Genomic DNA, 12,404 nt, shown 5'->3' with positions numbered 1-12,404 from the left:
GGGAAGATTAGTCTCTTCTTGGAGGTCGACTGGGGTAGCCTGTTGCCAGTATTGTGGAGAGGAGATCACCCTACGGCAGTCCTTCTTATCTCTGAGCCCCAGAGACATGCGCCATCACACCGACGGAATAGCCATAGCCTCCAAGCCGACCGATCCAGCGGATTCACCCATTTAAATAACTATCCGGAAACCATAAGTACCCTCATTTATGTTATATGTCTCGGCAGTGATTTTATTTAAATTAAAATAGTATTTATATGGGCCTGTAAAAGAGTCTTCTGGATTCGTTTGTTCTGAGGGATGTGGTTATCTTTGGAAAGAATCTGAGAGAGGTTACAAGAAGTAGGGAAATTTGAGAAATCTTCTTTAACTTTTGAGAAATATTGATGAGAATCTGGAACAGGTAATAGAAAGAGCCGGGTTATGAGGAATGGAAGTTTTGGGTGGATATAGAAGGTGAAGAGACATTCTTGAAAATAAGCAAATAATTCCGCAATTTAGTTGAACATCAGCAGTTTTCCGGTAAATCTTTAACAGTTTTTCAAGGCCAGAGGTTAAAAAGACACTAGAGAGCGCATTTATCAAGCGAATGGGGTCATGTTTGGGGTCGTTGGAAAGGTCTTGGAATTTCCTATAAAACTGAACCGGTTTCAATCACTTTTGAATCGGTAATGAACCGGCTCATAACCAATAAATAATTTTTATAGGAAATTGAATTAAATTACTCCTGAGGTGTATTTTGGGAAATGTTTTGAGTGATTTATAAATCTGTTCAAATCGGTTATGAACCGGTAATGAACCGGTTATTTACCGATAATTAAGTTTTGTTTGAATATAATTTTTATAACTCTAAACTATTTTGTGGAATCTATTGAGTGATTTATGAATCGATTTAAATCGGTTGTGTTCCGGTAAACGGTAAATGACGGGGACGCTTTGTCACCGCTTTTTTTTTTGTTTTAAAAATAGCAAAATAAAATTTTGGATACGTCGAAAATTTTTTTGTGGTTTAAAACTCAATAAAACATGAATCGAAGATTTTTTATCCGAATTGTTATAGTTGCAATATTGCTTTCCCAAAGTTGCTGGTATGGCAATTTTGAATTAACAAGGAAGCGAAGTTTTTGAAAAATTGTGGTGTCCCAGAGTACTTATTACTTCACGCAAATTACACAACAATTGTTATGTTATAATTTTATTACATTTGTATACATATTTTTGTTGAAAAAAATATGTGTGATCAGGTGCAGTTAACAATTGAATTCAATGTCTTTTGCAGGTCTGTCGATTAATTAAAAGGTAGAGTATTTGCGACAAACAGTGCGCAAAAGATGTCTTACGATCAACAGAAGCAGCAGCAGCAGCAACAGCAAATGTACCACGGAATGCCAAATGGCGTGCCACCACAGATGGAGGCTAGAGTGAATGCAAATGGGGCCCAGCAGTACTATCCATCGCCTGGCAGTAATCTTCCATATATGCCACCTCAGCCAATTCCGGCCAATTTGACTACTCCGGTGATGGCACAAAAGATGCCACCGCATATGAATTTGGTTAATGGCAGTGGTACGTCCACAAGAACAGCATCTCCGGCATTTGGTGGTAATATCCCACCGTCTCAGCTGCCACCGGCTCCGAATCCCAATCTTCAGGCACCTCCTGGAGGCAATGTGGGTACGTGGAATGCCCAAAGGATGCCACAGAGTGCCAATACAGCCACTAGTCAGAGTAATGTCAACAACAATGTTACCACAACTCGGAGCATTCCTCCAGTACCCTCATTTGCCCCCCTTAAAACGTCTACGCCCAATCAATCTTTCAATTTGGCCACAAATATGCAAAATATGTCACTCAACTCCAATTACCCTGCACCTGTGCAGCAGGTACCGTCGCCAGCAGCCCATCGGCCGCAGGGTTTCAATACGCAACCGTTCAATGGACAAAGTCATCAGCCACAGCAACCGCTACAGTATCAAAATCAGCAACAGTACCAACCCCAAGTGCATCCCTATGGCAATAATGTGGCCAGTCTGGGTGCAACACATGCGGGATTCAATCGATTATGGGGCAATGAATCCGTGGATTTGCTCGAGAATAGGCACATCTTGCCACCGGAGAAAGTTCAACCGCCGACCATTAGGCTCAATCAGCAATTTCAAGAATCAGTCAATTGCAGTCCTGAGTGAGTAGCTTTGTTTTATTTTTTAAATCCAGACGATTTTTTGTATTTTCACATAAATTTCCACGGGAACCTGATAAGGCAAACAAAGTGAGACAAAAATGACAAGATAAGGTCGCTGGCTCAATGCGAACTGTTGAATTTGTCATTTTTGCATGGATTCTCAGACATGCAAAAAGCTCTTGTTTAAATTGCTGAGTTGAGATTTTGGGCAGTCGTTGGTGGTAGTCGTATGAAATTTTTGTTATCACAAACATAATAATACTTCAGCATTATTAGTATTTTTATTAAAATAGAAGGTCATATCAATTTCATAAAGCAATAATCTCGAATAAGACTTTTGCATTTTCAAAATTCGAGAGAATATAGCGTAAGTGTGCCAAATTCCGGCCAGCTTGCAATTTCGGCCACCTTTTTTGTTCCTCAAATTTCCATAAACTTTTAGATTTTACGTACTCTAGAGATTATACAATGCAAAAGTATAACAAAAAATGTAGCTTCGACAAACGAGATGACGTGAAAAAGATATTGGAAGAATTCCCGAAGGGCACAGAACTATGAGAATGAAGGTGGCCGAAATAGGGTACTAAAGCTATGTCTATGTTTTTATTCATTTTAAAACGCATTAAAAATGATTTTAGAGAAAATATAAACGACAAACTGTCTACAAGGTTCCAAGCAACAGTCTTTCAAAAGAAAGAATAAAAAAATCAATTTATATTTAAAATATTACATCTCAAACTTGAGACATTGATGCTTGCATGCAACTATGCCGAAATTTGGCACACTTACCCTAATTTTCTGATAATTTTGCAATTTTTGAGTTGGTATATTTGTTCAGCATTGTCTCAAGAAAAAGCCAGTGATAAGCCTGGATCAGCTTATAGAGGTGCGATTCCTTCTAATGATTCCAACAACGGTTAACCGGTTTGGAAAAATTGGTTAACCGCCCTATTTTAGAGACGGTTTCAAACCCGGTTTTTAGAGATGAAACCGGTTTAAAACCGTCTCTTTGCAAAAATTTTAAAATTTCTCTTAAGCCAAGGGAGAGATATTAGTCGAAAAATCGTGTACACCGCTTCTAGCACTTCCTAAATTTGTATGGAAAGCGTCACAGACTTCCACACTTCTGGAAATGCCATAGGTGATTTCCAGAACTTCGGCACTTCTAAGCACTTCCAGGCACTTCCAGCGTTTGAATTTAAAAGATACGACTAATGGCCTCTACACATTGGGAGCGATTTTAGTAGGTACAAACGTAGGTACTACAGTAGGTGCAAACGTCAAAATTCTGTCAAAAATGCAATTTTTGAAGAAAATTGTACCCAATGTGTAGAGACCTTAAGATCTAATTTGAATTTTCTTCAACAGTTGGATTATTATTTTTGCTTTTTTGGATATCGTAAATGCATTATATTTAACTAAAAACAAAAAAAATTATTTTAATTATTTCTCTTGGAAGGCTAATTTTTTATATTAATCTGAAAAAGTTATTGATACGGAATTATTCTGCAAACGTCAGTCGTTGTTGTTATCACAAACATAATACTTCAGCATTATTAGTATTTTTATTAAAATAGAAGGTCATATCAATTTCGTAAAGCAATAATCTCAAATAAGACTTTGATTTTCAAAAGTTTAGAGAATATATAGGGTAAGTGTACCAAATTCCGGCCAGCTTGCAATTCCGGCCACATTTTTTGTTCCTCAAATTTCCATGAATTTTTAGTTTTTACATACTCTAGATATTATACAATGCAAAAAATAATAAAAAATATCGCTTCGACGAGCAAGATAATCTGAAAAAGCCATTGGAAGAATTCCAGAAGGGCAAGAAACTATGAGAATGAATGTGGCCGGAATAAGCCGCCAATGCTATGTCTACATTTTTATTCGTTTTTAAAATATATAAAAAATGATTTTAGAGAAAATAAAGACGATAAACTGTCTAAAAGATTCCAAGCCGCACGAAAAATTGTAAATTTAATTATTTATAACAAAATATAGTCTTCATGGTTTCAGGGGATCTTTTCTCACAAAATATGCGTATCGTATTTTTTTTTAATCCTGAGTAATATTTATATGTGTTCATCCTTTTGTGAGAACTAGAGGCTAAAGAATGAGAGATAAGGACTTGGGATTTTCGGAGAATTTCTTTATATGTCAATTTTGAAATTATAATATGATAAATCAATAATGTGGAGAAAAAAATTAAACAAACGCGAAATTTCGAAATTGTGCAACTAAATGTTCAGGTTTAGTTTAGACCGCAGCATGAAGCTTAGGCATTATCCGTGCATCTATTTAAATATTAAATACTTTAAAATATATTTACACAATCTCTTACTCTGACTGGCTTTTTAGACAATCAGAGAACGTAGTAGAATAAAAATATTTTACAGGATTAAATATTTAAATTCGTAATATTTTTATTAAAATTTAAACTCAAGTGTCTATATGTTGACTCATACCAATTGCTCAAATTCAATTTCAATTTCTAAATAAATCCATGGAATTTTAATTGTCTCTATTGGGTGAAAGATTTGTCGAATTTTACTTACAATTTAATTGAATTCTGTTGGTCACGTCATAATAATTTCTAGTACCAGTATTTCTGTTCGAAATTTGTATTGAGAATAGATGGATTCAATTTTATGCCTCACAGACTACATTATGTTGTAGAATGCAAATAGTTCTAAAGAATGAGAAGATGTGCTGAAATGTTTAGTGTGGTTTGTGGTCAATTATGTGTGAATGTTTGAATGAAAGCGTAAAGTTTGAATTGTATTTCAATGAATTCATTATATTTTAAACTTTTAATTTAAATGCTATGGAATGCCTTACATATCAATTTGAATTTATTAAATAGCTTAATTCTTCGTAAAGGTCCTGATTTATTAAATTATAAAGATGCTTTCAAAAAAAAAAAAAAAACTTTATAGTCAAGTGTGCTAATCCGGGCGCTTCGCTATCTGGATCGTTTATGACTAATCCACTTAAAATAATATTTTTATTTTTATTTCCATAATATAGTCACTACAGTAACATAATATAACTTTTCTAGTTTGAGAAAAAGCAAAAATAATATTTTTGCTCTCTTGTAATCTTTCAATGTCAACTGGGTTCTTCACTAAAAATTTTCTAGCAGTGATATTTTCGCTAATGACAGCTGGTTGATTGAAAACACTTATTGTTTTTTTCCTTGTGAAAAAATAATTTTAAATCCAAAGGATTAATTAAAAGTGAATTAGCGAAAAGGCTACCCAGTTAGTGCATGCTGACTTATTTCAGTATTATCATTATTTTATAAATTTCTTTAAATATTTTTGATATTTTTTTATATTATGTTTCTGAATGAAACAGTGAAAAATTCTATGGATTTAGAAGAAGTAAAAAAGAATTTTATCAGTCCAAAAACAAGCGTTTAAGTAGCACTCTTCGGAAAACGATCCAGTTACCCCACCTTACTATAAATATTTTTTCAATTTAAAAGTGTTCAAAATACCATATAAACACTTTGTAAAATTGTCAGTTATGAGTTTTCCCGTCCTTACGGAATTATCACACTAGACAATTTCACATTAAAGTTAAAGTGAAAAGTTGCTCATTAAAACTTCTAGAACTACTCGAAATCGCTGATTTAGTCAGGACACATTGCTAGAATTGCTCAATGTCACGATGGTAGACGAGTTGTCAGATGAGTGTTTTTGTTTTTGAAGCATTTCAGTCGTTTGAGTGAAAATGCACGATTTTAGTGAAGAAGAGGAAGTTTTCCTCCTGTAGGGTGGAGTAACCACTTATCGCCACTTTTAGAAAAATGTGAAATTAATTTGATTATAACTTTTGACCCCGTATTATAAGATATCTCAAATTTGACGCAAAGTTACTGAGATGTATTGACTCCAGATTCGTCAAAAAAGTAGTTCTCCAATTTAATGCTGAACTACTTAAAAAACTGATTTTTTATTAACAATGCAAAAATAACCACTTCGTCGCCACTTTTTACCACTTTTCGCCAGTTTTGTAACCACTTCTCGCCACCCACTTGGAAAAGTTCAAACTCGATCATTTTGAGCAATATTATGCAAAGAATACATTCAGCATTTTTTTTTTCCTCATGATCACATTATTATTATTCACATTAAATGATTTTTCTTCACTTTTATTTGAGAAATCAAATTATAGGACTATTGCGGAAAGTAAACAAAGTAGATTTGACCTGAGAATCTATGAAGTGAAGTTAGCGTCGCCTATTGAAAGGCTATGGCGACAGGTGGTGAATCAATTTTAGAATATTACCACTCTCCGCCATGCCTCATTTTTACATAAATCTTATATTAAATGAAATATTAATAAACTAAATACAAATTTTATGTATTCTACGAATAAAATTAAATATGCACAGACAGATTATTTATCCAAAAACGTAAATTTTGTTCGATGAAAATTTGATGGCACTTGTTATATTTGGTAAGAAATATTGGATTCGATGCACTTGCTTAAAATATTGCTCAAACATTTGAATTCAAAACAAAAACTTAGTGTTTTTCTTTTCTATACGTAGCAGCAATAAAAATACAAATAACTTTTCGGCTCATTTATTTCATAAATCGTGAAAAATAGCGATTTAAATATAAATGGCGAGAAGTGGGGCACTGGCGATTCCACCCTACACTACTTTTATGTCGTGCAAAAGGACCCTCTAAGCGAGAAGAAGGAGGTTATGGGCGAGAGATTGGCTCCTAACGCGACCTTCACATGGTGTCGTTGAAATTCTCTGGGGCGATTTTTTTGGACATAATAATTTTCTCCGGATGACTTCGGAGGAATTTAAAGAGCTGCTTCAAATCAAAAGAAGACTACGAAAATGAGGTAGCCAATATCACCCAAATCCCGACTGAGGGATTTGTCGCAAACGGCCTGAAAACCATCAGATCGGCTGCCCCTATTTTTGTATTCCCGGCAGTTGTAGTCCCAAATGACGGTTTCCTGATGCACAGCCTCAATTAATTCGGCAACATCTCTTTTGATCACGAAATCCTAAAAGTTTATGAAGGAATATAAAATGTAGATCGAACACATTTTTGTTTAGCTCTTTTCTTACTTATCCTCTGTACCGATCTTTTTCAAGGTCCTTTGTCCTTTCTCCATCTCGTGCGCGATAAATAGTAGGTATTATCACTACTTTTTATCACAATTTAATCACAAATTAATTGGTGAGAAAATTGTGGCGCAGAAACTACCCGAATGACTGCAATAAAGTAGCACCCAAAGAGCAAATTTTGCTGATAATTTTGCTCAATTCTCATTAATTTGCTCATTAATTATCAATCGTATTTATGCTATTTTAATCTATTTAAACCTATTTTTGTGACTCGAGTCCACTTTTTTTTTATCACTAAATGAATCGATTTCTAAAAGCTCTTAAGGAAAATTGCACATTAGGACACATATCAGCAACAATTAATGTGAATCACATTAAAATTTTAATGTGTAGTTTTCTAGTGTGATACCACGGTTAGTCTAGATTAATTTTAATTCATAATGAGTTAATGATCCTTTTTCTTAGTTAAAACACAAGGATTAAATTGAGATAATTATATATATTTTTTTATTATTGATTGCGTTTCAAAAATCCTTCGGTGCTTTTCAAAAGCACAATTCCTTCGAATTTATCGCTATTGATCTGCATTTCTGGCATTAAAACTCTTCCAGTGATATCAATTACTGTAATGTATGTAGCAGTTTTGTCGTCCTTTTCGATAGTCTTCAATGCAAGAAGGATTTGGTCATCACTATCGGGGAGGAATTTGAATGAAGAAAATCCTGCGGCACGATTAATAGATTTTCCTCGAATCTGTAATAATAAGGAATTTATATTTACCATTTTAAGATAAAAATTGACAAATTAATTGCTTACCTGAATAGATTTGATTATTTCGAAATTTTCACTGGCAATTATTATCTTGTTACATCCAATAGTCTCTTCAGTTTTGGTATCAAATGGACGTTCTGAGCACTTTCTTGGTAGAAAGACCCATTGATTTTTGAGTTTTGACCAATTAACAGCTTCGTGCCAAATAAATCCATTAGGAATTTTCATAGCACTTTTTATTTTGTCGTATTTTTCTTTCCAATCTAAACTCTGAACCTTTCCGTCTTGATCGATTTCTTTGATCCAGAGGGAGTTGCTATTTAATTTGCCTGTTTTGTCAGTAAAAGAAATTCCAGTTGATCCAACGTACATTTTGTCACCTTTAGTTGTTGCCCATTCTGCCTTAAAGCCATCAGTTTGATCTCCATTGCCATTTGCGAGAGTTACCCAAGGAATGAGGTCTGCATTGGTTTTCAGTCTAAAGACAATTCCACTTTTGTCATCAAAAGTGTAAAGTTTCCATTTATAAATCAGGAATTCAGATAATTCAGCTCCTCGTCCTTTGTATGCATATTTAGTGAATATTTCGTGATCTTCTTTCTTCATTTTGACACTGTACTTATCTCCTACTTCAATCAATTCACCCACTTTCACGATACTTTTGTAATTGTTATCATTCTTTGGGCTGATAGATTTTTTATCCAAATCAGCTATAATGGCAAAATTGTAGATTGTTCCACTTCTTGGAGCTCCCTCTGAGAGATTTATTGAGAGGCAAATGGCAAAAGCAACCATACAAAATTTGAGAAACATTTTGAAAATGTTCAAGAGATTTCCCACAACAGAATAATTGGGCTCAAGAACTTCTGTGTGTTATATAGGGAAATTGTGGATATAATAAAAGTGTTAATAACCAAATGTGTTGGTTCTTTTTGTACATTTTAACAAGATTTTCTGTATTTACATGATTATTGAGTAATTATGTATGGTTTTTGTATGATTTGATTGAGACATTTCTGCAACTCTAGCCTAGAGAATTTCTAGTAATTTGTTCTCTAGCTAGAGAGTGATACAAAAGCTCTTGGTAACTCATTAAATATGCAACATTCTTTTATTTTTTTTTTTTATTTTTTAGTAAACAATTAATATTCACAAAATAAATAGTGGTTGTGTACGTAGAGATTAAGAGAACTACTGTGTAAATTTATATTACTATGTGAAAAATAGAATCTGTGCCAGAAGAATGATTATCACAAATCTCAATGGGGAATTTTGTAAGATATTTGATGAAGCACTTGTAGTGTGTTTAAAGAAAGCCAATCCTTCGTACTTCTTATCAACTATTTTAGTTTCTGGATAGAGAATTTTCCCTTGAAGATCAAAAGCAATGATGGAAGTGGAAAATGCTCTATTAGATGTTTCCATTTCCACTGTTGTCAGGCCAACAATGATCTTTTCATCAGAATCAGGGAGGAATTTAAAGCTAGAAAAGCCACGTTCTAATGGTTGAGGAATAGCTTGAATCTCTAAATGTTCTATCGTTGAAAAATCTTCATTGGCAATAATCATCTTATTGCAACCAATGTAATCAACTGTGGCATTTACGTATGATTGAGCAGAACATTTCCGTGGTAAAAAAATCCATTTTTGGTTAATTGGTGACCACATGACGGCTTCGTGGATGATAAAACCAGGAAAAGACATTCCAAGGGTACTTCTGATGTTCTCGTAGATGGAAATCCAATTTTCATGAAATACTTCCCCAGTTTTGGCGACTTTTTTCACAAAAAAATTATTATGATTCTCAATTTCTCCAGAATCTCCGTAGTTTTCAAGTCCATTGGATCCTACATAAATATGATCATCCTTCACAGTTGCCCATTCGCATTTGAAGCCATTGGTTTCATTGCCAAATCCATCTCCCAATATGACCCAAGGAATCAATTGATTATTAGACACATCAAAGATTATTCCGGTTTTGTCTTCAAATGTATACATCTTCCCGTTGAAGAAAATTAACTCAGATAGTTCACCTCCTCTTCCGTTATGTGCGTATTTTGTCATGATATCAAAGGATTGTTCAGAGAAAGTAATATCCAGAAGATTTTCATTGATCACTCGAACGGATCCTATCCAAATACTGGATACGTAGGTATTATTCTTATCCTCAGATTTAGCTTGCTCATCGAAATCGGCTATTATTTCGAAAGGATATGTGTCCTCGAACAATTCTTGTTTTGTTTGTCGCTGTTCCAGAAGATTGCCGGAAGACAATGTCTGGACCAAGGTGAAGATCAATAGCAAACCGTAAAATTTCACAAATGTCATAATTTTTGTTGAAGCACAGCACACTCAGAATTTTACACCACTTGTCTCCACTCGAACGTTTGATCAGATGGAATGAGATTCAATGTATCTATCTGTCGTAATTTAAGCACACCTCTTTTCTACTCTTATCTCAGCAAAACTTGTCATCCAATCCCCTATTTCGATCACTAACAATACATGTGACGACAGTTCTGATAAAGATGTCTAAAGTTGTGGCTGGAAGTGACTTCTCAAGAAGATCACGTTTGAGCCATCCAAAGCGCATGAGTACATGACTCTTGAAAGACATTAGGAAAAGAAAAAGTCGCCTGGCAAATTCTATAAATACTCCTAGTGATCCTCCAAAGATAAAAATTGTCAAATAATGATTTGTTTTTTCTACTTTTTTTGCAGCATTTTTCGGTGTACTTTGACCAAAGTACCAGAAACGAAAGAGTTGCTAAACAAGACAAGACTTCCTTTAGGCATTCTGATTCATCCATTTAGAGACCTGAGTGTAAGTGTTTCTCTTCATTACATTTTAAATTTAAATTAATATAAGCGCTTTGTAATGTTAAATGATTAGGTGAAATATGCAGTGATTTTGTTTTAAGTTCCAGAATATATTTTACTCATTGATTTACTCAAAAAAAAGCTATGAAAATTATTACTATTTTGCCAGAATTTTAACCTTGTGGCTGTAATTCAGGCAGGGGCATGACATTTCCTGTGTTTCCCATATGTTTCTAGCGCGCCGAAAAAACTTTTGAGTTTATTAGCTGTTTTCTGTCATTGTAGAATGAATTAGCAAAAAATACTAATACAAAATAAAAGCCAATTTAATAACGAAGAGGCAACCGAAAACCCCAAATTGGTAATCTATGTAGTTTTGAAGGTATCTCGTGAAATGTGTACGAAAATACACTTGAGTGAAATCCGAAAAAGTTAAAATAACATTCCGAAAATGTTAATTTTACCCTGTAGTATTGATCCAAAATCGGTGTAAATATTACCCTTTTTAGGTGTATTGAGGGTTAAAGTTACCCTTTTTCATGTTAATTTTATCCTTAAAAAGGTGTAAAATTAACATTAAAAAATGTTGATATATTTTCACACCTAAAAAGTGTTAAATTTCTGAGGAAAAAATGTTAATCGCACCCTCTTTTTTTCTCCGTGTAGGAAAAAATTTACGCTAAAACTGGTCATATTTTTCAGAGCTATTGTCACCCCCCCCCCCCTGAATTTAGGCAAAACATTTTATCAGTTTTTTGGTACTTCCCTGAACATAACTCCAATTCTAATGATCTGATTTTACTTATTATAAATAGAAAATGAAAGGTCTTGAAATTTCCTACACCTTTATAGGATGAATTTACTGAAACGAGGACACATTGTCTAAGAGACATTAAGATCTAATATATATTAGAAAACCTGATAGTATTTTATAAAAATTATTCAAAAAGAAACAAAAAAACTAAGTTTTAGATGCGATATAATTATCTCAAGATAAGACTCATGTAAATCAAGCGAATTGTATACATTTATGGGAAATGAGACCAACTGAAAGTGCCACACATCTTTCAACTTAAGATAATTCAAAACCTGCTCCAAATGTTAATTTTTCGTTACTCCAAATGGAAACGTCAAAATTATAAATTAAACGTTAAAATTATAAACGTCAAAACTAAATTATTATATTTATATATTTTCTATACCACAATTTCATTATTTAGTTAATTTTGCTGCAAAATAAAGCGAAAATCCATTAATATTCACAAATTTTAATTTGTTAATTTCTCAGAAAAATTAAAAGTGTACCTTTTCACCATCGAATTTTTCATCGATCGACCATGTTTTCCAATGAAAAACACAATGAGGTAATTGCTGTTTATTCGTTTTGTTTAACATTTATATCATATTTCTGGCTAATTTTAGTTAAATTCAGTGCTAATCATTATTGTTAACGGTACGTGAAGTTTTCAAATGAAATAATTACCTATTTCTTGAACAAAAAGAGTTTTTTTTTGAAGTGTTTGCAAATTC

General features: G+C 33.5%; 2 protein-coding genes across 2 annotated transcripts in view; one reads left to right on the top strand and one right to left on the bottom strand.

The window, feature by feature from the left end:
• The window catches only part of LOC129801358 (protein transport protein Sec24A), a 34,825-nt gene that overhangs the window by 13,820 nt on the left and 8,601 nt on the right, over positions 1-12,404 (top strand). The window contains exons 2-3 of the mRNA XM_055846298.1: positions 1,280-2,182; positions 10,776-10,878. Coding sequence (XP_055702273.1) covers positions 1,332-2,182; positions 10,776-10,878 — 954 coding nt within the window. The 5' untranslated portion in view covers positions 1,280-1,331. The remainder of the gene's footprint in view (positions 1-1,279; positions 2,183-10,775; positions 10,879-12,404) is intronic.
• On the bottom strand, positions 7,763-10,476 carry LOC129801368 (apyrase-like). Its single transcript, XM_055846318.1, has 2 exons — positions 8,100-10,476; positions 7,763-8,036 (listed from the first exon to the last, which is right to left on the bottom strand). The coding sequence occupies exons 1-2, from the start codon at positions 8,865-8,867 to the stop codon at positions 7,794-7,796; spliced, it is 1,011 nt and encodes a 336-aa protein (XP_055702293.1). The 5' UTR covers positions 8,868-10,476; the 3' UTR covers positions 7,763-7,793.

Source organism: Phlebotomus papatasi, chromosome 2 (assembly GCF_024763615.1).
Source record: "Phlebotomus papatasi isolate M1 chromosome 2, Ppap_2.1, whole genome shotgun sequence".
NCBI lineage: Eukaryota > Metazoa > Arthropoda > Insecta > Diptera > Psychodidae > Phlebotomus > Phlebotomus papatasi.
The sequence above is the reverse complement of the archived record's forward strand: the minus strand, read 5'-3'. Positions and strand labels throughout refer to the sequence as shown.